General features: G+C 45.6%; 1 protein-coding gene across 1 annotated transcript in view; it reads right to left on the bottom strand.

Annotated features, from left to right (window-relative positions):
- Window positions 1-1,148: 1,148 nt before the first annotated feature.
- PM20D2 (peptidase M20 domain containing 2) overlaps window positions 1,149-24,456 on the bottom strand; it is a 42,660-nt gene continuing 19,352 nt past the window's right edge. The window contains exons 5-7 of the mRNA XM_065401163.1: window positions 9,750-9,885; window positions 5,952-6,059; window positions 1,149-1,387 (exon numbers count right to left, since the gene is read on the bottom strand). Of these exons, the coding sequence (XP_065257235.1) occupies window positions 1,188-1,387; window positions 5,952-6,059; window positions 9,750-9,885 (444 nt within the window). The 3' untranslated portion in view covers window positions 1,149-1,187. The remainder of the gene's footprint in view (window positions 1,388-5,951; window positions 6,060-9,749; window positions 9,886-24,456) is intronic.

The raw sequence follows: 24,456 nt of genomic DNA, 5'->3' as shown, positions 1-24,456 counted from the left end.
CTCCCCACCCCCCGGAGCACTGCTTTACCGCATTATATCCGAATTCATGTTATATTGGGTCGCGTTATATCGAGGTAGAGGTGTACATTCCATTTTGCGCAGCTGTTCTCTTTGCTTGGTTACGTTAGTGTTGAATCCTAGTCTTTCAATAACACATGATTTGGAAATTGACAGGAATGAGAGCTGGGGAGACTTTCTGTATGACAAAGCACCAGGGCTAAGAATTAAAATAAATAAAAAAATTTTAAAAAATAGATTTGATGCTGGGTTTGAGAAAATTGCACTGGTTTTAATTTAAGCTGTTTTTAAACCAACTTAAGCAAAATGTTGTGTGGACACTTATTTTGGTTTAGCTTAAACAGATTATTAAACTTAAGTTAAACCAAAATATAAGGAGTGTCTATGAAGCCTTTTGTACTAGTTTAACTGAATTGGCTTTTAAAAAAAGATTGACACCTTTAAACAGGTGCAGCTTTCTCCTGCAGACAAGACCTACGTTGAACTCCTATGAGCAAGCCCTGATTTTTGGAAGCATTCAGTTCCAATTAAGTTCCGTGGGAGATGCTAGGAGCTCAGCACCACTGAAAAATAAGGCTACCAATTTAGGCACCTACATAGAATTTTATTTTAGGCACCCTATTTTGGCTCAAGTGTACAGATTTACCGTCTCTGGTATGTTACTTTCCCCTGAAAGTTTGTACTTTAGCTAGGGGATGGGGTTGTTATACATCTTGCACAGATTTCAACACATGGTTCCTCCAGTCCTTCCCCACAAAAGGTTTACCATGACAGGTCAATGTATTTAAGGTATTTTTAATAGGTGAGCTTTTCTATATGGTTCTGCCATCTTAACCTGAAATGTGGATGTTGTAGCTGTAGACTGAAGTACTGTGCAAAAGCATTCAACCAATTGTCTGTCACTGTGGATCAACCATCCAAATAGATTCAAAAAGCGTGTATCATTTTATAGCATGCAAAATTACAACTACATGGTTATTTTTAAGAGGAAATTTTTTTTTTTGAAAGTAATGAGACCATTTGGTTTCCCTACATCCCTTAAAAAAAAAAAAAAAAAAAAGAAGTCAAAAGTCAACCTTCCTCCAGCTAAGAAATCTGTCCTGCCTCCTTTAGAATTCAAGTAGAACATTTATTCCGTTAACATGGAAGTATTTAGGTTTTAGTTTTGTTTAACGTGTTGCACACGCTGCCGCTGTGCCAGATTCTTTGCCTTGTTCCATTACATTTAAGTGGCCTTTCTCTTTTAGAGTAGTTTGTCTGAAGTCTTCTCTGACTTTTTCCAACAGATCTGGCTTGAAGATAACATCTAGTGCAGTCATTGCCAAAGCTTTTGCTGCACGTAGAGTGTAGAACTGTGCTTCTTGAGACCCTGTGGTAAAACCAAAACACCACTTCAGGTTAAAAATCTAGCCACCGAAAATCTGTACAACAGCAAAGCATTCAAATAAATTAATATGACTGGAAATAGAACAACCTTAAAAAAGTCAAAGTCTCAGTGACATCTAACTAAAACCAATATTACTTGTTTTACAGAAAGTCCTACTTGTAGAACTTAAAATGCCTGGAAATGAACAACTGAGGGATCCCATCTATTTCCCAGTGCAATATAATCCTGTCAGTATGTGGATTTTTTTCTAAACCTGTAACAGGAAGCTAGGCAGAAGGGACTGGAGAGGGTTTATGATAAGCTCTACAATAAAGCAGAGAGAACATAGCTTTAAAAATAAATGCCCAAACACTTCATTAAAGGAGGTAAGGCTGCCCAGTGGTGCCTCCCACCCTTCTAGAATGTGGGGTGGCGAACCTTAAACCTGAAAAGCAGAAAATAAAAATTTACAGTACATGCCACCACTGCAATGCAGCTTTAACTCTGCTGTGCTCAAGTGACATCCCAACACACACACACACACACACACACACACTCACTCACTCTATCCAGAATGGGTTGGAACCAGAACACATGACAACTGTAGGACATTTTGGCTAAGGCAAAACTCAGTTTTCGCTTGGGTGACTAACGTTACCACTCCTTCACCCTTGCCCAGAGGACTGCTTCTGACACACTGCCTTCACTAAGCCCCAGGGTCACATATGCCAGACCCCCCATGTTGACAATCCCCATGACAAAACCACTGTTGGTCTCCGCTACTAGCGCAGCCTAGAGAACTCAGCACTAAATGAGGCATAGTTGATCCCTCAAGGTACACATGCACTATTCTGCATATCACAGTGACAGCTGTGCCAATCTGCTCCAGCTAATCCCTCCACCATTCAGTTCAGCTACATCTAACAGTAAACGCAGTAAACTGCTCTGCCTCCACATTCCCAGCCCCGCGCATCTAGCCGCATACACCACCAGTTCCACCCTCCTCTCTGCCACTCCATTTTTATAACATGCTTGAAGGGGCCATGCTGGAATGCATACGGATAAATGATGCAATTTAATCTTAACTCTGCATGAAGTGTTTTGGCATTTTATTTCCTTGTTTCCTGCCTATCTTGGCCTCTGGACCTTTTTGTCACTTGCAGGGTGGTTTGTACAGTCATTGGTGGTAGAGAGGCTGTGGAAGAGCCCTTCACGTATATGATTGTTTGTGGTGATTCCTCTTCAGAGCTGGAATATAGGTGCCCAGGGAAGAGAAGGTTGACCTGGAGTGTGTTTTTTTTTTTTTTTTTTTTTTTTTTTTAAATAAGTGTAAAGACATCTGTTTTCTCACTGAAGAGATTGGTTTTAAAGGACAAGTCCTCTATGCTGTTCTGAACCTCCCTGGGGAACCCCAAAAAGTGGAGCCATGACTCCCACTGAATTACTATTGCAGTCATCATAGATTTTGATGTGGTATCAGCTGCATCCACTGCAGAATGCGAGGTTTCAGACACACGTCTACCTTCCTCAACAAAGAGCTGGGGAATTGAGCCCTGTCCTGGGGAGTTTCATCTTTGAAATCTAGTAACTGAATAGTTCATAAAATCATATTTCACTTACAGGGTCTAGTGGTTAGAAATTCTGAATAGGAGGCAGGTGGATGTCAATACCTTCCTCCCCAGAAGGTTAAGATGTTTAGCTCCCTTATTGGAAGGAGCAGCCCTGGGGTGTTGCTGCCTTAATCTTTCCATAGTTGCTTGTACTACTAGAGAGTCTGGGGTCAGGGTGAGTTAACAAGATTTCTGCTCCTTTTGCAGATACAAAGTAGCGCTTCTTAACCATTTTAGGAATAGAGGTACACGTTGCGGGTGCATGCCATACCACTCCAACTGGTTCCATATGGCATTTGCTGGGAGTGCTAGCCAACTGGGTCTGGTGGGCTGCAGAATGCTCAAGAGCTTGGCTGAATATCTTGAACTTCCTTAATAGAATTTGAAGCTCTGCTGCCACCCTTTACAATAGTCCTTGTTATTGCCTATGGTCACGGGGGCAGGGGGGGGGGGGGGAAGAGGGGCTGAAGATGGGGCAATTGCCTCATCCATTGAGGAAGATAATATACTTGGGGGTACCGCACGGTGGATCTAATTCATAATCTTCCTCTTCCACGTATCCTGTGGAGCTGGCTGCTGTCATCCAAGAGGAAAGGGATGGTGTGAGTCTCTGGTAGAGCATATGGATCTGGGGGTATTGTGCATAAGGGTTCCAGGGTTCCCAATAGGGCCAATCTGAAGGGTCAAAGGTTGATTGGGGAGGACCCTAGGGCATTACCCACGTTCTCTTGGAAGCCCTGTCTGTGCTAACCTCCCTAAGTTGAGGAGTTGACTGTTCGTCTTAGGCATCGGATTCAGCCAATGAGAAGGCTAGATCTAGCCCCAATGGTGGTACTGCCAGTATCAGTGGGAGTAAATTCCAGCTTGTGGATGAAATAGGGGAATGACTTCTTCAGGCGCATCCTCTTCTGGGATAAATATGTAATTCAGAAGGACCAGGCTTGAAAGTAGAAGAGATTGGAGGACCAGGAAGACTAAGATATCCTTTGTGGTAGAATATGTCACAGTTCTTCCTGGAGTACAAGGAGACCCGGTTGTCGTTCCGCCAGATCCAGTGCCATTACAGATTCTGTGTGTCCTTTTGGGACTGCCTGGGTACTGCTGTGGAGAGAGGGTCCTGTCTGGAGCTCTTCATTGGTATTGGCAGTTGATGGTCCTTTGACTTATTAGAGATTGCAGTCAGCACTGGCTTTGCTCTGGTGTGCTTTCCCTTCATAGTCGAAAGGCCTAGGCCGACTAAAGTTCTTGGGACCTGCAAACAAAGACTCACCCTACTTGGAAGAAGTAAACAAAACAAAAAATCCCTTCTCCTGGACATTGGATTAGAGGGGGACATGTTTTTATACCCGTGAGAAGCCCGAAACAATGGGTCTTTAACTGAGCCAGCCTTTACTTGAGAGCTCATGTTCAGAGGGGCACTGCTTGAGGTCTCCAGATGATGCAGAGAAGGCAGTCTCCCTGGCCTGGATCTGACTGGGGTCTCATGGTTTTTTCCCCATGAGGTACTTCCTCCGTCAGAACTCTACTCTCCCCTCAGGGTGGGACCGAGCAACAGATACTGCACTTGGCAGAGATATGAGCCTCTCCAAGGCAGTAAAGGGAGCATTGGTGGTCATCACTGAATGGGACATAGCAGTGGAAGGAGACAGAAAAGAGGAGAACTAGGGCAAAGGTGCGGACCAACAGAGGCTGTTTGCAAGATTTTCCTGGTCTCGGGGGTATGTATGCATGCCCATGTGTGGAATACACATAGGGACCAGCACTCCAGGAAGTCTAAGTTATGGTTTGACAAATGACTGGAATGCCTAAGCGGCAATGCTACTAACATTTAGTGTGTCAAAAACCAGAGCTTCCAGCCTGGTTTCAAAAACCCAGACAGCAACAGAAAGATTAAGACATTTTAAGCTAGGGCAAAAATTCCTTAACATACAAAGCATCATGCGTTAACCCTCTCAAAAATACTGAAAGACATCTCAGGGAACCCAAACAAAAAGGAGAGTTTCTAGACTAAGCCATATCAGAGATAAACTTCAATTTAAAGAGTTTTCAAAAAAGTTAACCTGGGGTATGTTTTCAGACCACCATAACTTAAAAATTCCTTTCCTGATTTTCAACTAAATTAAGATGCAACATGCATAATTTCAGAAAGACCAGATTTCTTTCTGAATAACTGTGGGGCACAAACTTGAAGAAGGAAGTCAGGCTTCTAACAGGAAGCTAGCTTCAACCTTAAATATGGGACACCTACCACCACTCAGTTTTCAATTTGAAAAATATGACAAGTATTCTCCAGCCAATTTTAGTTTCTATGGCTGTTTCAGCCTTTAAAAGTTACCATTTTGATTGAGGAACAACTGTATAGCTCTTTGATCCCTTTTTTTTTTTTTTTTTTTTTTTTAAAAGAGCATACAGTCAATTCTTGAAATATTTATTGAATAAATACCATTGCTATCTACGTACTTATTATGTGATCACTGTAATACCTGAGCACCTAAAACTTTACAGGCTTACCATAGCAGGATTCAAAACCAGTGCCCAAACTTGACAAGCACTTAATCTTCTGCATCTCCAGCTCTGCCAAGTGTTTGTATTTTGGTGGATTACTGTTGGTTAATTTACAGTAAATACTAATGGATCAAAACCAATGTTTTATATACATCCTCTTAACGGTTACTTATATCGGAGTACATTAGTCTCAAACAATTGCAAGAACATTTCTAGCAAGCTAATTAATAGCTGTTCAATTTCCATCCTATAATGCAACTTTTAAAGGCAACCTTTTATAGGAGAGAAAGTAAAATAGGATGACATTCTTCAAAACTGTATGAGGCACACTTTAGGACTAGTACTTTATTGAATGTGGCTTTAACCATAAAGTGTTAGTGGACATTCTTCTGTATTTAAAGTTTCAAAGAACACCTATAAATTAGAGCCCTATTCACTTCAAAAGCAATTACCTGAAGCTGCAGTGTATGGCTCAGTATGGTTCAATGCATCTGAGCCAATGTAAAAATAGGGATGAATCCCAGGAATCACATACGTAACATTCCCAAAGTCAGTGGAACCTAGGAAGAGACAAAGAAGCTTGCTCAATGAACAAATATTATAATGTACAGCTTTTAAGACAAATAAAAAAATCTGGGAGACACACCTGAACTGTAGTAAAACAGTACAGTATCACTATCTAGAACATCATATCTGGTCATGTTACTAACATGAGTCAATACTTACTTGATTTTGCACTTCTATTTAACAGCAGTGCACATGGAACAAGTTCACTCAAATACAGTGCCTCCTTACCACTCAGATCAGTAAGTGCAGAGTTTTATAGGGATCCGTTCCTCCTTGGGGTTAGTGGCAGGATTTGAGATGACTGGAGATACGCGAGCCTTCTATAACCACTGTGCCCAAGGATCTGTGCCCACAATCAGGTACTTGCGGAGATCCACTAGTTCCTGTTTTCTAGAAGGCTTCCAAAGCTCAGCAGCACCAGGCTGGTGCCATCCCTCAAGTGCGAATATACAAAAGCAACATTCTTGAAGAACTTGATACCACAGTAAGCAGCAATTTCTGTGGCTTCTATCTATTCTCATTTGTGGGAGTCTAAGCAAACTGTACAACTCAAAGTAGGGCTGAGGAATTCTAGCGAAACAAGGATTGCAGAAGAGCCCTTGGAAAGTAAGGTCACTTCTAGATGCCAAATCAAGAGATTAATGTTTTATAAAGATGCCACACAGCAGTCCTGTAGATGTTTACAATGGGAACATTAGACACATGCCATCAGTGAGGGTCTCACCCCGGTCAAGGGAGTTCTAACATCTTGAGGTAAGCATAGTATCTCAATGCACAGCATGAGCCATTTAGACAGGTGCTGAATGGAAACAGGATTCCCTTCATACTGATCATTCAAGAGTTACAAAGTGTTTCCTACTTGCTGAATGACATGTTCTATCCATATATGGAATCTAGTTTTCCCACTGGTGAGAATGAGGTTTTGGGAAGAATTTGTGAAAGAGGAATTCCTATTAGAACTCACTGCTCACCTCTTCTCACAACTGTGACTGGAATTAGAAAATTTATCTTTGAGGACAGATTAAATAAAGGGTTCTCTCAGACTCAAAAAATACCTCTATCAAGAACCAACAGATCCATGTCAAGACAAGGTCTTTGACTGGAAGGAAGATATTACTAGTTCCTTCAGTCAATCCACCACTAAGTCTTAAAGACTACAACTTTCCTTTGGAAGGCGATAGAGAGATTGCCAATAAAGAGACTTGAGAATCTTCATCTCATACAGTGAGAACAGAAAGTATAAGACTTTAAGTGGAGCAAGTAGTCCACAATAGACAAAATGGAAGCAGAACAGAAACATTGTTATCTCTTGCCCAAACAATGAACCTTTCCCACTTTAGTAGTGTGGTCTGAATAAACCCCCGTTTTGACATAGCACATATCAGATGTATTTAAGGTCCAATGGCTCAGATTGTCAGACCATCTTCTTAGTCAACAGTTCAGAGACCTGGGGAGACAAAATGGAGGCTCCAGGAGTTCTATATGCTCGCATTGCCAAGCTCAAATCAGATTAAGAGAATTTTAACCTGTCTTGTTTTATTTTTCTGATCATTAGAAGAATACATGGAATTGTCAGAGACATCCTAGTACTTTTTGCCCCAGCACATCAGAAGTGATCCATTACAGATTTCCTATGCATACCTCCTTTGGAGCAGAACTATAGGCATCTTTCTTGCTGTTGCTGGCAAAGAGGTAAAAAGGTAACCCATCTTCTGAAGATCATTTCACTACTAACTTAGAAAGAAATTATTTGTGATGAGCCTAAGGTAGCCAGATGTTGAGACACCATTATCAACTCAAACCATGCTATCAGATAACTTTTTCAAAAACTGGGTAATGTTAGATTTTTCCCTTCTTTTCACCATCCTGTGTTCCTCTATAGAGGAATACTATTTCTATCAGAAGTCTTTCGATCGCTGTGCATCCAAGCAACAGGACTCTGCCACCAGCTAATCAGATTGCTGTCACACAAGTTGCTTGACCTTTCTAGTTGCTGCCTAGGTAGTCAAATTTGATTCAGGAAACATTAACATTGGCTTGTGGCAGTCTCCATTGTGGAGATGCAGCCTTTGTGGCCACAGTTCTGTGCCTACTTCAACAGAGAAGGTCCAACTACTAAAGGGGCAGAAGTGTGCCTTGAAGCGAATACTGAAACTTTGGTCAGATCACTGAGCATATAATAGAACCCAGTAATTATCATCTACCTATCTCACAAACATGAATGGAGGAGGGAAAATCCAAAGATTTCAAGAAGCTTCAGTATGGAGTCCTAGCTTTTAACAGTGATGTTTTCGAGAACTGCTGGCTCCCTCGCAACCTGCCTCAGTGTCTTATGTGGAGGCTCTGCTTCATTCTGACAAGTCAAAGTATGCTATCATCTCAATTGTTGGGGCCTCATGCACACGAAGCTGTTGGTCTTGAAGGAATAAAAAAGATCTTGTAGTGAAGCTACACCACAGGGTGTAAGGGGAATCAGGTCATGGCATTGAAAGCCATAATGGCACCAAGTCAAAGCCAGATCAGGTTCACACTTAGGGCTTTCTCCTTCACTCGAGGCTAGTTCTGTGCCAGATAAGCAGAGTATTGAAGTGCGCAATTTGAGGGATTAGAGTAATTCTTCAAAACCTGCTTAACTTCCTAGGGCAACACCTGCAAGCAGATTTGCACATTTGACTTCTCTGCTGCACAGACATTGCAGAAGCAACTGACGTGTCTTCCTTCTCTGTCAATTGTGAAAACAGATATCCTAAAAGAATATATTGAATCCACATTCAACCTTTAAGCCATTAAGCCTCTTACCTTAAAAGAAGCAGAGACCTTATAAATAGTGACAGAAACACTCAATACACAAAACAAAGGCCAGGCCATAGAGAAACTTGAGTTTCAAGGTCTCCAGAGGACAGTTCCTAAGTCAGAGTTCCTGGGTTTCTCCCATTTCCCACCATGACAATGAAAGAACACCACAAAAAGTTGTGAAGACCCACCAATCTGAATGAAGGCCAGGAGGAAGACAGTAAAAGATATCCAATGCCATTAATGCTGGATGGGATGAAGAAAAGCTAGAGCAAGAGTAGCTAGAGAGGGGCAGCTTTTGCAGGGGACCATGGTCAAAGCTGGAAGGTTCTGAAGGCAATTGTTAAAGATCAGGAGGGGTGAGTGAACACCACTAGTAGGGAATTCATGCTCTTTCTCTTGGTCCATAAAGGCAATGGTAGCAAGAATTTAACAGCTTTGGGCATTTCACCTGTTTTGTGATGGAAGGCCAAGACTCTGCAGTGAGAATCTCCCCAGCATTTCCTTACTAAATTCTACACACTTTGGGTGTCAGTGATAGAAATGTTTTTGGGGGATTTTGTGGTCTAATTTAGGATTTTTGGAAAAAAGCAATACTTTGCTTTTCATCTTTAGAACTTGGTGTTTCACCTATACAAACAAATTTGCAGTAATCAACATGAAAGTATGGGTTAATATAGTCCTTTTGAAGAGTGTGATTTACTCATTTGCCTTCCTTACTGATCAGTTATCTTCACTTAATTTCCCCTCATGCCCCCATTTCCACTTGAAATATATGCAGTTAATAAGAAATCCTGATCAAGTTCTGACATTTTAAGTCCGCTAATAGTCAAAGCAATCTTTGAGAGATCTCACCTCAAAAATGAGATAAAAACAAGTTCCACGGTTACCTGATGGACCATTCAAAAAAGACTCATCTGCAAGGAATTCCATTCCAAGCTCTTTTCCATTCTCTATGTAAGTTTTCTGCAGGCTCTTGTTCTGAAGCACATTGTAGTAGTCATGCCTTCCACCTTTGATTTCCACCTCACCAAGAAAAGAGAATGGTTACATTTCCATACCAATACAAAGCTAAGTTGAACCAAATATGTCATGTTTTTAAACAAATCAACACTTCATTTACATTTTATAGCCTATGGATATTGAGAGCAAAGTTTAAGAGCGTAATTTTCTTTTCAAAAGGAGTGAGCCTTTGACTGTCAGCATTTAGTCAATTACTGCTTGGACCAAAAACAAAGTTGGGGGAGTTCTGACAGTTTCACACTAGGAAGCCAAGTTCCAGAAGCAAGAATCCTGGTGGAAAGCATCTTTAGAAAAAGGACAGTTACCTGTTCCGTAACTGGTGTTCTTCGAGATGTATTGCTCAGGTGTATTCCACTATAGGTGTGTGTGCTTGCCACGTGCACCGGTGCCGGAAGTTTTTCCCTTAGCAGTACCCGTAGTGGGGGAGTCCGGCTGCGACCCCTGGAGTGGCGCCTGTATATCACGCCATAAAGGGGGCTGCGTGCTCCCCCCACCCTCAGTTCCATCTTGCCAGACAACTCCGACAGAGGGGAAGGAGGGCAGGATATGGAATACACCTGAGCAACACATCTCGAAGAATGCCAGTTACGGAACAGGTAACGGTCCTTTCTTCTTCGAGTGATTGCTCATGTGTATTCCACTATAGGTGACTCCAAGCTATACCTGACGGAGGTGGGTAGGAGTTTTAAGGGTTACCGGGGCGGAGAACCTCCCTACCAAACCCTGCGTCATCCCGCGTTTGGGAGACGATCGCATAGTGCGAGGAGAAGGTGTGGACAGAGGACCACGTAGCAGCCCTACATATGTCCTGAATAGGGACATGAGCCACATAGGCCGCTGATGAGGCCTGAACTCTCTTCGAATGAGCCTTCACTATAGGAGGCGGGGGAACCCCTGCCAGGTCGTAACAGGTGAGAATGCACGAGGTGATCCAGCGGGAGATCCGCTGGGTGGAGACTGGTCGCCCCCTCAAGCTCTCGGCCTATGCAATGAACCGCATGAGGGCGGGTGGGGGGGGGACTTCCTAAATGGCCTGGTTCTGTCTAGGTAAAAGGCCAGCGCTCTGCGGACATCTAACATGTGCAAGCAGCGTTCCTCATTGAAGGAATGGGGCTTAGGACAGAGGACCGGGAGGAAAATATCCTGATCCATGTGAAAAGCCGAGACTACCTTCGGCAAAAAGGCGGGGTGAGGGCGCAGCTGAACCTTGTCCTTATGGAAGACGGTATACGGTGGTGCAGAGGTCAGGGCCCTGAGCTCCGAGACCCGGCAGGCTGAGGTGATAGCCACTAAGAACGCCACTTTCCACGATAAGTGGGACCACGAACATGTGGCTAAAGGCTCGAAAGGAGGCCCTGTGAGGCGGGAGAGCACTAGGTTCAGGTCCCAGAGCGGGACCGGGGGTCTGGCATAAGGGAATGCCTGATCTAACCCCTTTTAGAAACAGGGACGTCATGTGATGTGAAAACACCGAGTGGCCCTGCACCAGGGGGGTGGAAAGCTGAAATGGCCGCCAGGTGCACCCTGATCGAGGAGGGCGCCAGCCCTTGGATCCTAAGGGACAGGAGGTAATCGAGGACGAGCTGGATAGATGCAGAAGAGGGAGAGGAGCCCCTATCCCTCGCCCACATGGAGAACCGATACCATTTGGCCAGGTAGGTTCGACATGTGGAGGGTTTCCTACTCTCCAGCAGGACCTGTCTCACATCCTCAGAACATCTCCCTTCCTCCTCATTCAACCACGGAGCAGCCACGCTGTCAAGTGGAGCACGGCCAGGTTGGGGTGGAGGAGACGACCTTCCTCCTGGGAGAGGAGGTCCGGGCGGAGCAGCAGCCTGCGAGGGGGGGGGGCCGCTAAGAGTTGCAGTAGGGTCCCGTACCAATGTTGACGGGCCCAGTCCGGGGCTATGAGGATAATCCGCGCCCCGTGTGACTTCACCTTCTGTAGGACCCTGCCTATCAGGGGGAAAGGCGGGAAGGCGTAGAACAGGGGCCCCGACCACTGGAGCAGGAACGCGTCCGATATCGCACCCTCGCCCTGGAGCAGAATCGTGGACACAGGCGATTCTGGGCAGTGGCGAACAGGTCTACCTGGGGAGTGCCCCACTCTAGGAAGAGGCACCTGGCCACTTCCCTGTGCAGGGACCACTCATGCTATTGGGAGAAAACCCTGCTCAGGTGATCCATGAGCGTGTTGCTCTTGCCGGGCAGGTAAAAGGCCCTCAGGAGGATGTCGTGGGCTATACAGAACTCCCACAGGAGCTGGGCTTCCTGGCACAAGGCCACGGAACGTGTTCCCCCTTGCCTGTTGACATAATACATCGTGGTCGTATTGTCCGTGAGGACTCTGACCACCTTCCCCCCATGTGCTGGCGGAAGGCCACGCACGCCAGGCGCACGGCCCTGAGCTCCCTGACATTTATGTGCAGGGCCAGATCCTCGGGTGACCACATGCCCTGGGTCCTGAAGCCCCGCACGTGGGCTCCCCATCCCAGGTCCGAGGCATCCGACACCAGATCTAGTGAGGGAGGGGGCTCTCGGAAGGGAATACCCTGAAGCATGTTGCTTGGGAGGGACCACCATTGCAGGTCTGCCACCACCGTGGGTGGCAATGTGACGACCTTATCCAGGCCGTCCCTGGCCTGGGAGTACCGGGAGGCCAGCCAGAGCTGAAGGGGCCTCATCCTGAGCCTGGCATGTCGTACCACATGGGTGCATGCTGCCATATGGCCTAGGATTTGAAGGCACACCCGTGCCGTAGTTACCGGGAAGGCCGTGACCGAGGCGATGAGAGCCGTGGCCACCCGTGAGTCTAACAGCGCCCCTATGAAGTGTATGCGCTGAACCAGGAGTAACGTGGATTTCTCCTCGTTTACCACTAGGCCTAGAGCTGCGCAGGTGTTTAGCAGGAAGTTCATTTGCTCCTGCACGTGAGACCGAGTCTTGCCCTTGAGCAGCCAGTCGTCGAGGTAGGGGAAGATCTGCAGCCCTTTCCTCCTGAGGTGGGCCGCCACCACCGCCATGCACTTTGTAAAGACCCTGGGGGCCGTAGAAAGGCCAAAGGGAAGGACCGTAAACTGGTAGTGGTCCTGACCCACTAGGAAATGGAGGAAGTGCCTGTGACCCTCGAAAATATGGATGTGAAAATACGCATCCTGGAGGTCCAGAGCCGTGAACCAATTCCCCGGGTCTAGGGATAGAATAATAGAGGCCAGAGATACCATGCGGAATTTGCAACGAACCAGGAACTGGTTGAGATTCCGCAGATCGAGGATGGGCCTGAGCCCGCCTTTCGCCTTCGGGATCAGGAAATACCTGGAGTAAAATCCCTTGCCCTGGAATTCCCGAGGTACCCTCTCCATAGCTCCCAGGGAGAGGAGGCGCGCTACCTCCCGGCCTAGAAGGGGGGCATGCTCCGGGTCCCCGGCTGGCTCCCGGAACGGAGGATGGTGGGGAGGGGGCGAAACGAACTGCAACCTGTACCCCTGGGAGACGGTGCTGAGGACCCATCGGTCCAACGTTATACGGGACCATTGTAGTTGGAAGGCAGATAAATGGTTGGCAAAACTCAACTTTATTAACTGGGGGGTTTCCCTGGCAACAGGCCCGGTGACCCCCCGCAACGAGTCAAAAACGCCTCTTCCCTGGCCTCTTGCCCTTCGAGGGGCCAGGACGTGGGGCCGAACGGGACTGGTGCTGGGATCTACGCCTCTGCTCCCTCTGCCTCTTGGGCGGAGGCTCGTATCTCCCCCAAGCCGGGGGAGCTGAGGTTTGAGGCCTGGGCTTGTCCTTGACGGGCGGGACATACAGGCCTAGCGTCTGCAGGGTGGTGCGGGAATCCTTCATCCCATGCAGATGCGTGTCCGTCTGGTCCGCGAACAGTGCCTTCCCGTCGAACGGCAGGTCCTGCATGATGGACTGGGACTCCACGGACAGCCCCGACAGCGAGAGCCATGACGCCCTTCGCATGGAGATGACCGAAGCCATCGAACGGGCCGCTGTGTCCGCTGCATCGGAAGCCGCCTGGAGGGCTGCTTTGGCCGCCGCCACACCCTCGTCAATCAAGGCCCGGAACTCCCTCTTGTCCTTGTCCTGAAGGAGGGGTTCAAACTTTGGGAGGGACCCCCACAGATTAAAATCATATCGGCTCAGCAGCGCCTGGTGGTTAGCTACTCTGAGCTGGAAACTTGCCGAGGAATAAACCTTTTTTCCAAAGGTGTCAAGTCTCCTAGCATCCTTATCCTTGGGGGTGGGCACGGGCTGGCCATGCCTCTCACAGTGGTAAACGGACTCTACTACCAGAGAGTTCGGGGCCGGGTGGGTGTAGAAGTATTCGTGCCCCTTTGTGGGCACAAAATACTTCCTCTCGGCCTTCTTCGAAATAGGCCCCAGGGAGGCCGGGGTCTGCCAAAGGCCAGTGGAAATATTGGCCACCCCTTGGTGCAGAGGAAGGGCCACACGGCCCGGTGCCGAAGAGGTCAGGACATTGAATAAAGTGTCCGAGGGCTCCTCCATCTCCTCTGCCTGGAGCTGGAGGTTCGATGCCACTCTTCTAAGCAGCTCCTGATGAGCCTTAAAGTCCTCCTGAGAGATGGGAGGCAGCGCAGCAATGGACTCGTCCGGTGCCGAGGAGGCAGCTGGCACCGTGCCTTCAGTGTCCGGCGGCACCGTCGGGCCGAACTCCGGACCCGGGCCCGGTGGTTCGGTGTCCGCGGCCTGGTCACGGTGCTGAGGCAGAGACGCCGAGTGGACCCGAGAGGCCCCGGCGTGGGGTCTCGCCGGTGCGGGTGCCTGGGGCCACGGTGCCCACTGGCACCATTGTCCTTGCCAGGGTGCCCCCTGCCACTGAGACGCGTGGGGCCCAGCAGAGCCGCTTGCTCCTGCGCTGCGGCCCGGAGAGGGGCGGCTGGGCGCTGACGCTGAGGTCATTGACAAGCGCACGGTGCCATACGATCAGCTGGAACGGTCCCGGCCATGACGTCTCCGGCCCCAAGATTTCGACCTCGACGATGAGGACAGGTAAATCTCCGAGGTGCTGTCTCTCGACTCCCATCGGCGACCGGGGCTACGACGCCGCGGTGCTGGGGACGCCCGGGATGCACTCCGAGCACGGCGTCTATCGCGGCGGGTGCTGGAGTAAGAGTGCCGGTGCCATCGGCGTCGAGACCTGCTCCTCTCACTCTGGCTAGAAGAGGATCGGCATCGCCTCTTGTCCTGGCGCATGCGGTCCCTGCAACCGGAGGAGTCAGACCCACTCCCAGAAGACCCGGCCCGCGGGGTGGAAGTTTGTCGCGGGCTTCGGGCAGGACCTTCAACCCGGGAAGGCACCTCCGTCTCCGATGCCTCCGGGGAGGGCTGATGTGCGCCCAAGGGCGGCTTCCCTCGGGACCGGGGGCCCGACTGAGGTGGCGCTCCCGGCACCGGTAGGGCGAGGATGTCACGCGTGGCCTGGGCTGCCTCTGGTGTTGAAGGCATCCTCACTTCAGGAGAGGCTCGCGCAGACGGAATCGGACTACTCCGCTCAGCCTGAGTCGGAGGTCAAGGTCCCGTCAGGGATCGTGGGCTGCCCAACTCGGGTCTGGCCTCACCCCTCTCCTTATCTCAGCGCCGCTGAGTCTTCCCTTGCTTCTTAGCCGGGGAGCGGTGCCGACTGGTAGATGGTGCCTCACTGCGCACCGAAGACTCGGTGCCGTGCGCTGGGTCGGGTCAACGCGTCGGTGCCGGGGCCAGTGCCGACTCCATAAGAAGGGATCGGAGTCGGATCTCACATTCTCGCTTCGTCCGAGGCTTAAACGACCTACAGATCTTGCAACGCTCACTGAGGTGAGCCTCGCCCAGACAGCGAAGACACTGGGAATGTGGATCGCTTCTGGGTATAGGATTGCGACAAGAGTCGCACGACTTGAAGCCTGGGCCAAGGGGCATGCCCCGAGCCAGGCTAAGCACTAGAGAAACTGTTCACTCACGAAAGGGATACCACTAAGGCTATAAGCGCTGCAGCTAAGGCTGGAGCAGAAGTTCCGACTACCTTCACTGGCGGCAAGAAGGAACTGAGGGTGGGGGGAGCACGCAGCCCCCTTTATGGCGCAATATACAGGCACCACTCCAGGGGTCACAGCAGGGCTCCCCCACTACGGGTACTGCTAAGGGAAAAACTTCCGGCACTGGTGTACGTGGCGAGCATGCACACCTATAGTGGAATACACATGAGCAATCACTCGAAGAACAGAAGTTATCAAGGCCTGGTCTATGCTACAACATTAGCTCAACATAAGTCACCTCACGTTGACCTATTTCTGTATGTGTCTATGCTCAAATTGGTCTTCGGCCAAAATAAGTACCCCATTACAGTAACAGTAAAACCACCACACTCCCCATCCCAAAAACTGATGACTTATGGTCAACCTACTGAGGTTGATGCAGCACGAGTATAGACACTGACTGATCTGCGTCGACCCTGACACAATGCCCCATTCCCTGCATCAGTGACCATTGTGATCATAATGGTGAATTCCATTGCCCAAGGGTCACAGAGATCAGAAACCACACACTCCCTCAAAAATACCCCCGTTATTTTTGAAATGCCTTTTCCTGATTGGCCAGCATGGTGAGCACACCTAGCAGTTCTCCTTTGTTGGGCAGCTGCACACAACTGATCATGATGGCTCCATGCAATAGACGTGCTCTTGCCTGAAGCAGACAAAAGATATTGGATCTCCTGGGTCTGTGGAAAGAGAAGAGACTGTGCAAGCACAGCTACAAAACAGATGTACAAAGGTGGACATCTAAGAAAAGACTGCATAGGGGATGCAAGCAAAGGGGTATGACAGGGATCAGCATCAGGAAGCGAAGGAACTGCGCCAGGCAAACTACAGGATCAGGGCGGACAACAATTGATCTGGTGCTGAGCTGCATGCCATGTCTGACAGATACCACAAGCACTCTGCAGACCACCATGGATACCTTGGAGAAGACCAAGACAGTGTCACCAGTCAAAGTATAGACGAGCCAGATGAAGGGGAAGGGACCTTAGATAACATGGGCATGCATTTTTCCTTACATTTAAATTTAAAGATGGCACCCAGCCCAACCCCAAATTAACAAGACACAGGTACTGACTTTTTATTCTTTTACTAGTACAAGAAGAGACAGCAATACAACAAACAGAGGTATAGCTGGTATCTGCTTTTCATTCCTTTGTATGCAGAGAGGCCATACAGAGCAGTTTGATTTGTACATAAGGACTGTCCCTTGTATCTTCCTGAGAGATCCGGATTGAATTTTCATGAACACACTCCACAATCCTCACCCAAAGATTTCTAGGAATGGTAGCCTTATTTCTTCCCCTGCAGAACACTTTCCCATGCCACTCCACAATGAGTTTGGCTGCTACCATTGCAGTAAACAGGCTAGTGGCATATAGGCCCAGGCAGCTTCAGGACACCAATAGCAGCTGTGCTCCTTTGCTACACGCAGGAGAGAGAGATCCACTAAAACCACCACTGCCTGTGGAAATATTCAGTGCCATTGCTCTCTACTCATACCCATGCAATAGGGACTAAAACGTTATTGTTCCTGAGGATTCCTTCCCCCCTCCCAGCAGGCTAGGCTTACCATGGCTGGGGTTGGAGAATGGGGCTGTGGAGAGTTGCTCCAAAGCTTAAGTGTCAATAAGCATGTCTTATTAAAAGTTTTTATGGGAAAAAAGGAAGAGAGTTTTAAAATTTATCTTTCTGTTGTTAGGGTATATCCAATGATATGTCGTTTTTTATCAGCAGCTGCTGCGGCCTCGAAGTATGCCCCTTCCACACCCACAAAACACCCGATTCTGATGACGAAGAGAAAGAAAAGGACGTTCAGTGAGATCCTGCAAGCCAGTGCTGCACCAGAGTGCGAACAAAGGACCTGGATGGCCAACATGGCAGATGGCACAGAGAAGGAAAGAGTGGACAAGAGAAAAGCCCAGGACAAGGAGAGGGAAAAATTAACCAGGACATAATGGGTTTTTTCAGTCAGCAAACTCAGCTGCTACAGACCCTGGTGGACAGACAGGTCAAAAAATCCCAGGCTCTCTGCCCTTTGCAGACCTTGGAGAACTCCATGGTAGCAGTTCCCTACATCTTTCAGCATATCACAGGGCATCACAGGCTGCAGCCTTACCCCTACCACTCCATCCTGTGGGACAGCAAGGAAAACGCTGGCTTCACATAGACCAACTGTGGTTCTCACAGGTCAGTGTATATGTAGCCACAACAGATTACATTTATGCATTGAAATAGACAAATATTTGCTGTTTTTCCAATTTTAAAATTCTGTTCCGTTAATTTATCTTAAAAATTTGTATTGCATTGCCTGTTTCTGCACAGAGTGGCAAAAACAGTGCAGAAAAACAAACTTCTATTTTTTTGAAAAATAAAATTATCATTATTAGTTCACAAACATCTCCGAATGCATAGCAATAATCTAAGAACCCAGTGCTTATAAATGTACAGCACCACAGAACTTATAGGTTCAGGAAATCAACCAGCCATATTAATAAAGGTAGCGCAAGCACTACATAATTCCTAACAGCACCCAAAGCTTCAGGCCCAGGCACAGAACTCTACTGTAGTTGACCATTAAATTCTCTTTCAAAGCCTCCCTCAGCCACATAGCTCCACACTGAGCTCTTGTAATGGCCCTTGTGTCTGGCTGTTCAAACTCAGCCACCTTAGCCCTCCACTCTGACAGCAGCTTTTTCCCCTTTGCCTCACAGATGTCATTCAGGCCACAACAATATTTTTCTCCCTCAAATCCAACCTAGTGAGTAACGACCACCAACGTACCGTCAATGTACCAAAAGCACATTCAACTGGTTTCTGCACCTGCTGAGCCAGTAGTTGAATCTTTCCTTGGTGCTGTCAAAGTGGCCAGCGTACAGCTTCCTGAGCTCAGAGAGCAAAGGGTAGGCTGGATCCCCCAGAATCACTGTTGGCATTTCAGTATCACCAATTGTAATCAACCAGTCAGGAAAGAACGTTCCTGTGTTCTTAAATATGCATGTCATGCACTTTCCCTGACTAACCCCCACTGATATCAATTAAACATCCACAGTGATCCAACAACGCTTATATAAATGTAGCAAAGTAGCCCTTCCTGTTGATGCACTCTGTGGCAATGATGTCTGGTGCCAAAATAGGGATATGTATGCCATCTATCACCTCACTGCAGTTTGGGAACCCCACTGCAGAAAATCCATCCACTATGTCCTGCACATTGCCAAATATCAAGTCCTCCATAGCAGAAGATGACTAATGGCCTTACGCACTTGTATGACAATAGCCATGTGGGCATAGTTAAAGTTAGCTTACGTTTAGTTAAGAAAATAGTTTTATGGTTTGTGGCTGGTATAGAAAAGGCCCCAATCAGCAAGTAAAAGGTCATGAGAATAAGTAATATTGCTTACAGTGTGGGAAAGATGTATGGTCCAAAAAGTAAGTGAAAAGCTGCAGTAATAAGACAAAGGAAAACTGTCTTAAAAGAAACAAGCATAAATCTTCCCACTGTTCTACTGCTAAACAAGGAGGACTGGGGAAGGAGATAAGAAAGGAAGGCCTTGGAGAAAGGAAAGTAGCAAGGATGAACTGATTCAAATTGGGTTTTTGATAAAGCTGAAATTAAATGAAGTGTCTGAAGAGAGATAAATTTGAACGTTCTTGGTCAGACCCTTCCTGACCATTCTGGGGCACACCAGAATGTGATGTCATCCCTCCTCCGGCCTATTTGTAAGTATATTGCTCATATGCTTATAAATATTTTGCTACTGTATTAGGTGTAGTGACTGCTTATTTTTAGGCAGTTACACATTTAAAGCAATTGTATAAATACCATTTGGCCTTTGGATTTAATAAAGGAATTATAGTTAAATTTGTGTCTGGTGGTTTCAGACACTAAAATTAATAATTTCAAATATAAATAATTCCAACAAACCCCGAGCATTTATTTTCCAGCTCCAAAATGATTTTCCCCTAAATAGCAGCAATCTAGCATAGTAAGTTCCAGAATGCTATTGCCACTTGCTTCTCCACTGTCGATGAAGATCTCATTCTGCTATGTCTGTGAGGGAGAGGAGTTATTTAAGTTAAGCGCTAATGTGGACACAAGAACAAAGGGATATAAACTGGCTATCACCAAGTTTAGCCATGAAATTAGACAAAAGTTTCTAACCATGAGAGGAGTCAAGTTCTGGGACAGCTTTCCAAAGGGGAAAGGGGAGCAAAATACCTAACTGGCTTCAAGACTGAGTTTGGTAAATTTATGGAGAGGATGGTATAATGAGACTGCCTGCAATGGCATATAGCCAATCTGCAACTGCTGGCAGCAAATATTTCCAATGGCTGGTGATGGGACACTAGATGGGGAAGGCTCTGAGTTACTGCGGAGAATTCTTTCCCAGATGTCTGGCTGGTAGGTCTTGTCTACATGCTCAGAGTGTAACTCAGAGGTTCTCAACCAAGGTACATGTACCCCTGGGGGTACGCAGAGATCTTCCAAGGAGTACTCCACTCATCTAGATCAGTGTTTCTCTACCTGGGGGTTGCGTCTCCCAGGGGGATCATGTGACAGGTTTAGGGGGAATTGCACGTGCAGGGCCGGCATTAGAGGGTGAAAAGCAAGGCAACAGCCTGGGGCCCCAAGCCACAGGGGACCCCGCAAAGCTAAGTTACATGCTTCAGCCCTGGGCAGGGGGCCTCGGGCTTCAGACAAGACTCAAGTGAAAAACATGCTCAAGTATCACACTGAAACCTAAGTACAATATAGTAGAACCTCAGAGTTATGAACACCAGAGTTATGAACTGACCTGTCAACCATACACCTCATTTGGAGCCAGAAGTACGCAATCAGGCAGCAGCAGAGATTAAAAAAATAAAAATAAAAAAGCAAATACAGTACAGTACTGTATTAAATGTAAACTACTAAAAAAATATAAAGGGAAAGTTTAAAAAAAGATTTGACATGGTAAGGAAACTTTCTGTGCTTGTTTCATTTAAATTAAGATGGTTAAAAGCAGCATTTTTCTTCTGCATAGTAAAGTTTCAAAGCTGTATTAAGTCAATGTTCAGTTGGAAACTTTTGAAAGAACAACCATAACGTTTTGTTGAGTTACAAACATTTCCGAGTTATGAACAACCTCCATTCCTGAGATGTTCGTAACTCTGAGGTTCTACTGTATTTATATTCCAATCAATTTATTTTATAATTATATGGCAAAAATAAGAAAGTTAGCAATTTTTCAGTAATAGTGTGCTGTGAAACTTTAGTATTTTTATGCCTGACTTTGTAAGCATGTAGTTTTTAAGTGAGGTGAAACTTGGGGTACACAAGAGAAATCAGACTCCTGAAAGGGGTACAGCAGTATGGAAAGGCTGAGAACCACTGCACTAAGCGACCTGCAATTCTGTTCCTGCTAGAATGCCTGAAATAGAACAGATAATCCAAACCACTTCCCCATCAGTTTAGACTATGATTTTCAAAAATGAATTTGCAAGCAAGATCAACATCAGGTATCTGCTGCATTGAGCCATGTGTAAAATTGTGGTTTCTGTTTGCAAGAGGTGATGCTGCTGAAAAAAGCAGAGGGGCTTGATTGCAACATTTCATTCCATACATTTCAGCTTGAGCGAAAGGCACGGCATGCGAGCGGATTTTCAGTGGCACACTGCCCAGGTCCTGGCCACCGGTCCGGGTGGCTCTGCATTTTAATTTAATTTTAAATGAAGCTTCTTAAGCATTTTAAAAACCTTATTTACTTTACATACAACAATTGTTTAGTTATATATTATAGACTTATAGAAAGAGACCTCCTAAAAATGTTAAAATGTATTACTGGCACGCAAAACCTTAAATTAGAGTGAATAAATGAAGACTCGGCACACCACTTCTGAAAAGTTGCTGACCCCTGGGCTAGCCTCTGTGGTCTGACACATCAGTAGTATACGGCTTGATAGCTCCCATCACCATGCAATTTTGACAGGTCTGTATGCCCAATTAGGGTTTATGTCCCGCCTTCCCACCCCGTTTCCAGTGGTGCCAAAGTTTGGCGCCGTCGGCCATTTGGAAATTTTTTGTGTGGTGTATGTGTTTGACTAGGGGAAGTGTTGTGTGTGTTTGTGCTTGGGTACATGGAGAGAAAAAGGTTGAAAGGAGAGAGAGAGAGTGTGTAAAGATGAAAAAAGAAAGTTTGAGTAAGGTTTAGAGGAAAGAAAGGTTCTTTGGGGTGGTTGAGTTAGGAGAGAGGTTGGTAAAGACAGGTTATTCAAGAATAGAAAGATAGAACAAAGAAAAAAAGGAAATATTTGTTTTTAAAGGGTTAGTTTAAGAAAAGATTAAAATAATATTGAAAACTAGGTTTAAAAAGGGCATTTACTAAGGCAAAGCCTGTTTGGTAACCACACGGTTAAAAAAGTGAATAAAAAAGCCTTTAAACTATTTAATACCAGGCTAGGTTAAGAAAAGAGCCTTTAAAAACATTAAAAATTGTGTGTGTGTGTGTGTGTGTGTGTGTGAATAGGGGGTGTGTTGTGTGTGTTTGTGCTTGGTTACATTGAGAGAAAAAGGTTGAAAGGAGTGAGAGAGTTTAAAGATGAAAAAAGAAAGTTTGAGTAAGGTTTAGAGAAAAAAGGAAATTTGACAGAAGAGAGGTAAGTTATTCAAGAAAAGAGGCTGGTAAAGGCAGGTTATGAAATAATAGAAAGATAGAACTTAAAGAAAAAAGGAAATTTGTTTTTAAAGGGTTAGTTTAAGAAAAGAGTTAAATAATATTGAAAACTAGGTTTAAAAAGGGAAAGACAAAACCTGATTGGTAAGCCCATGGTAAAAAAGTGAATAAAAAAGCATTTAAACTATACAATACCAGTGTAGGTTAAGAAAAAAAGAGAGGTTAAAAGAAAGAACAGGACAAAAAAAAGATAGACAGCACATGGTGGAATCAGAATGAGAGAGAAAGAGAAGCAGGCAGAGTCTGTTTAGTAAGCACAGGGTAAAAAAGTGAATAAAAAAGCATTCAGTATCAGGGTAGGTTAAGAAAAAAAGAGGTTAAAAGAAAGAACAGGGCAAGAAAAGGGAAAAGAGAGCCCCCTTGGCAAAGGGCAAAGATAGACAGCACATGGTTGAGTCAGAGAGAGAGAAAATGAAAGAGAGAGAGAATTCTCACCTTTTAAGTCTTTCTGTCCCTGATTCAGACCCTCTCAGACTTGTTATCACCGCCTTTGGATCGGCCCAATCAGAGGTTGTTTTACAGCAGCATCATAGAATTTATTTTTCTGAACCAATCCTAGAGTTCCAAGATTTTAAACAATAGCCAACTTCCTCCTTTTCCCCCTCCCCTCTTCTCTCCCCCTTTCTTTTAACTGTTTTATTCTTATCTATAGAAACAGACCCCCAGCATTTTTCCCGCCATGCAGTCCTTTTACAGAGGAGTTTTTATAAAAGTTAAAACCATAAGCTTTTAGTAACAAATAATTTTTAAAAGTTTTCCCCTAGGTTTTAAACTAACAGGGGTTAGGTTTTTTTTTTTTTTAGTAAAAACAACGTGAAGCTGCAGCAAAGCACCTGTTAGCAAAGCAGCCTCTGAGAGTCAGTGGATCAGAGATAAGAAGGCTGCTTCTTTCCCAAACTTTTTAACAAACAAGTAAAAGTTACATTAAGTTTTGCAAAGGTATAATGACTTGAAAAGTCAAACCTAAGACACATCCCTTTTGTATGTGTTGTAATAAAAAAAAGGAGCAGGCAGAAGCACCCCAGGTTTAAAACCCCAGGTTTTTAGTAACAGACAGTTTATATACCCCTTATTTTGTAAACCGGTGGATCAGAGAGAACAAGTTTGTTTCTTTTCCCACTTTTTAACAAATAGAGGTGAAAGTTTTGTAAAGGAATAAACATTTGAAAAGACAAGTTTGTCTAAAGACACATTTTTTAAATTTAGGACCCTTGGCATAAGTGTTTTAATAAAAAAAAAAAAGAGCATGCAGAAACAACCCCAGGTTATAAAAGTAATGTATAGTGACAAAAAAGTTTTAGACTAACGTGGGTTATTTTTTAGTAAGCACAATTTGAAACAACAGGCTTTTTTAGCAAAGCCATTGTTAGCAAAAACAGCGTCTGTGAATTAGTGGATCAGAGATAAGAAGGCTGCTTCTTCTCCAAACTTTTTAACAAACACAAGTTAAAGTTACATTAAGTTTTGCAAAGGAATAAAGCTCTGCTTTATAATGACTTGAAAAGACAAACCTAAGACACATCCCTTTTGTATGTTGTTGTAATAAAAAAATTATGCAGAAGCACCCTAGGTTTAAAACCACAGTTTTTAGTGACAGACAGTTTATATTCCCCTTATTTTGTAAACCACTGGATTAGAGAGAAGAAGATTGCTTCTTCCCCTACTTTTTAACAAATAGGAGTGAAAGTTATATTAAGGCTTTTAAGGGAATAAACACTTGAAAAGACATGCCTAAATGAAGACACAGTCCTTTATTTACAGGAGTGTTTCAATAAAAAAGAGCAGGTAGAAGCACCCCAGGTTTAAAACCCCAGGGT

This window comes from Emys orbicularis, chromosome 3 (genome assembly GCF_028017835.1).
Source record: "Emys orbicularis isolate rEmyOrb1 chromosome 3, rEmyOrb1.hap1, whole genome shotgun sequence".
NCBI classification, from domain to species: Eukaryota; Metazoa; Chordata; order Testudines; family Emydidae; genus Emys; species Emys orbicularis.
Note: the sequence above shows the minus strand (reverse complement) of the source record. Positions and strands in the feature narration are given on the sequence as shown.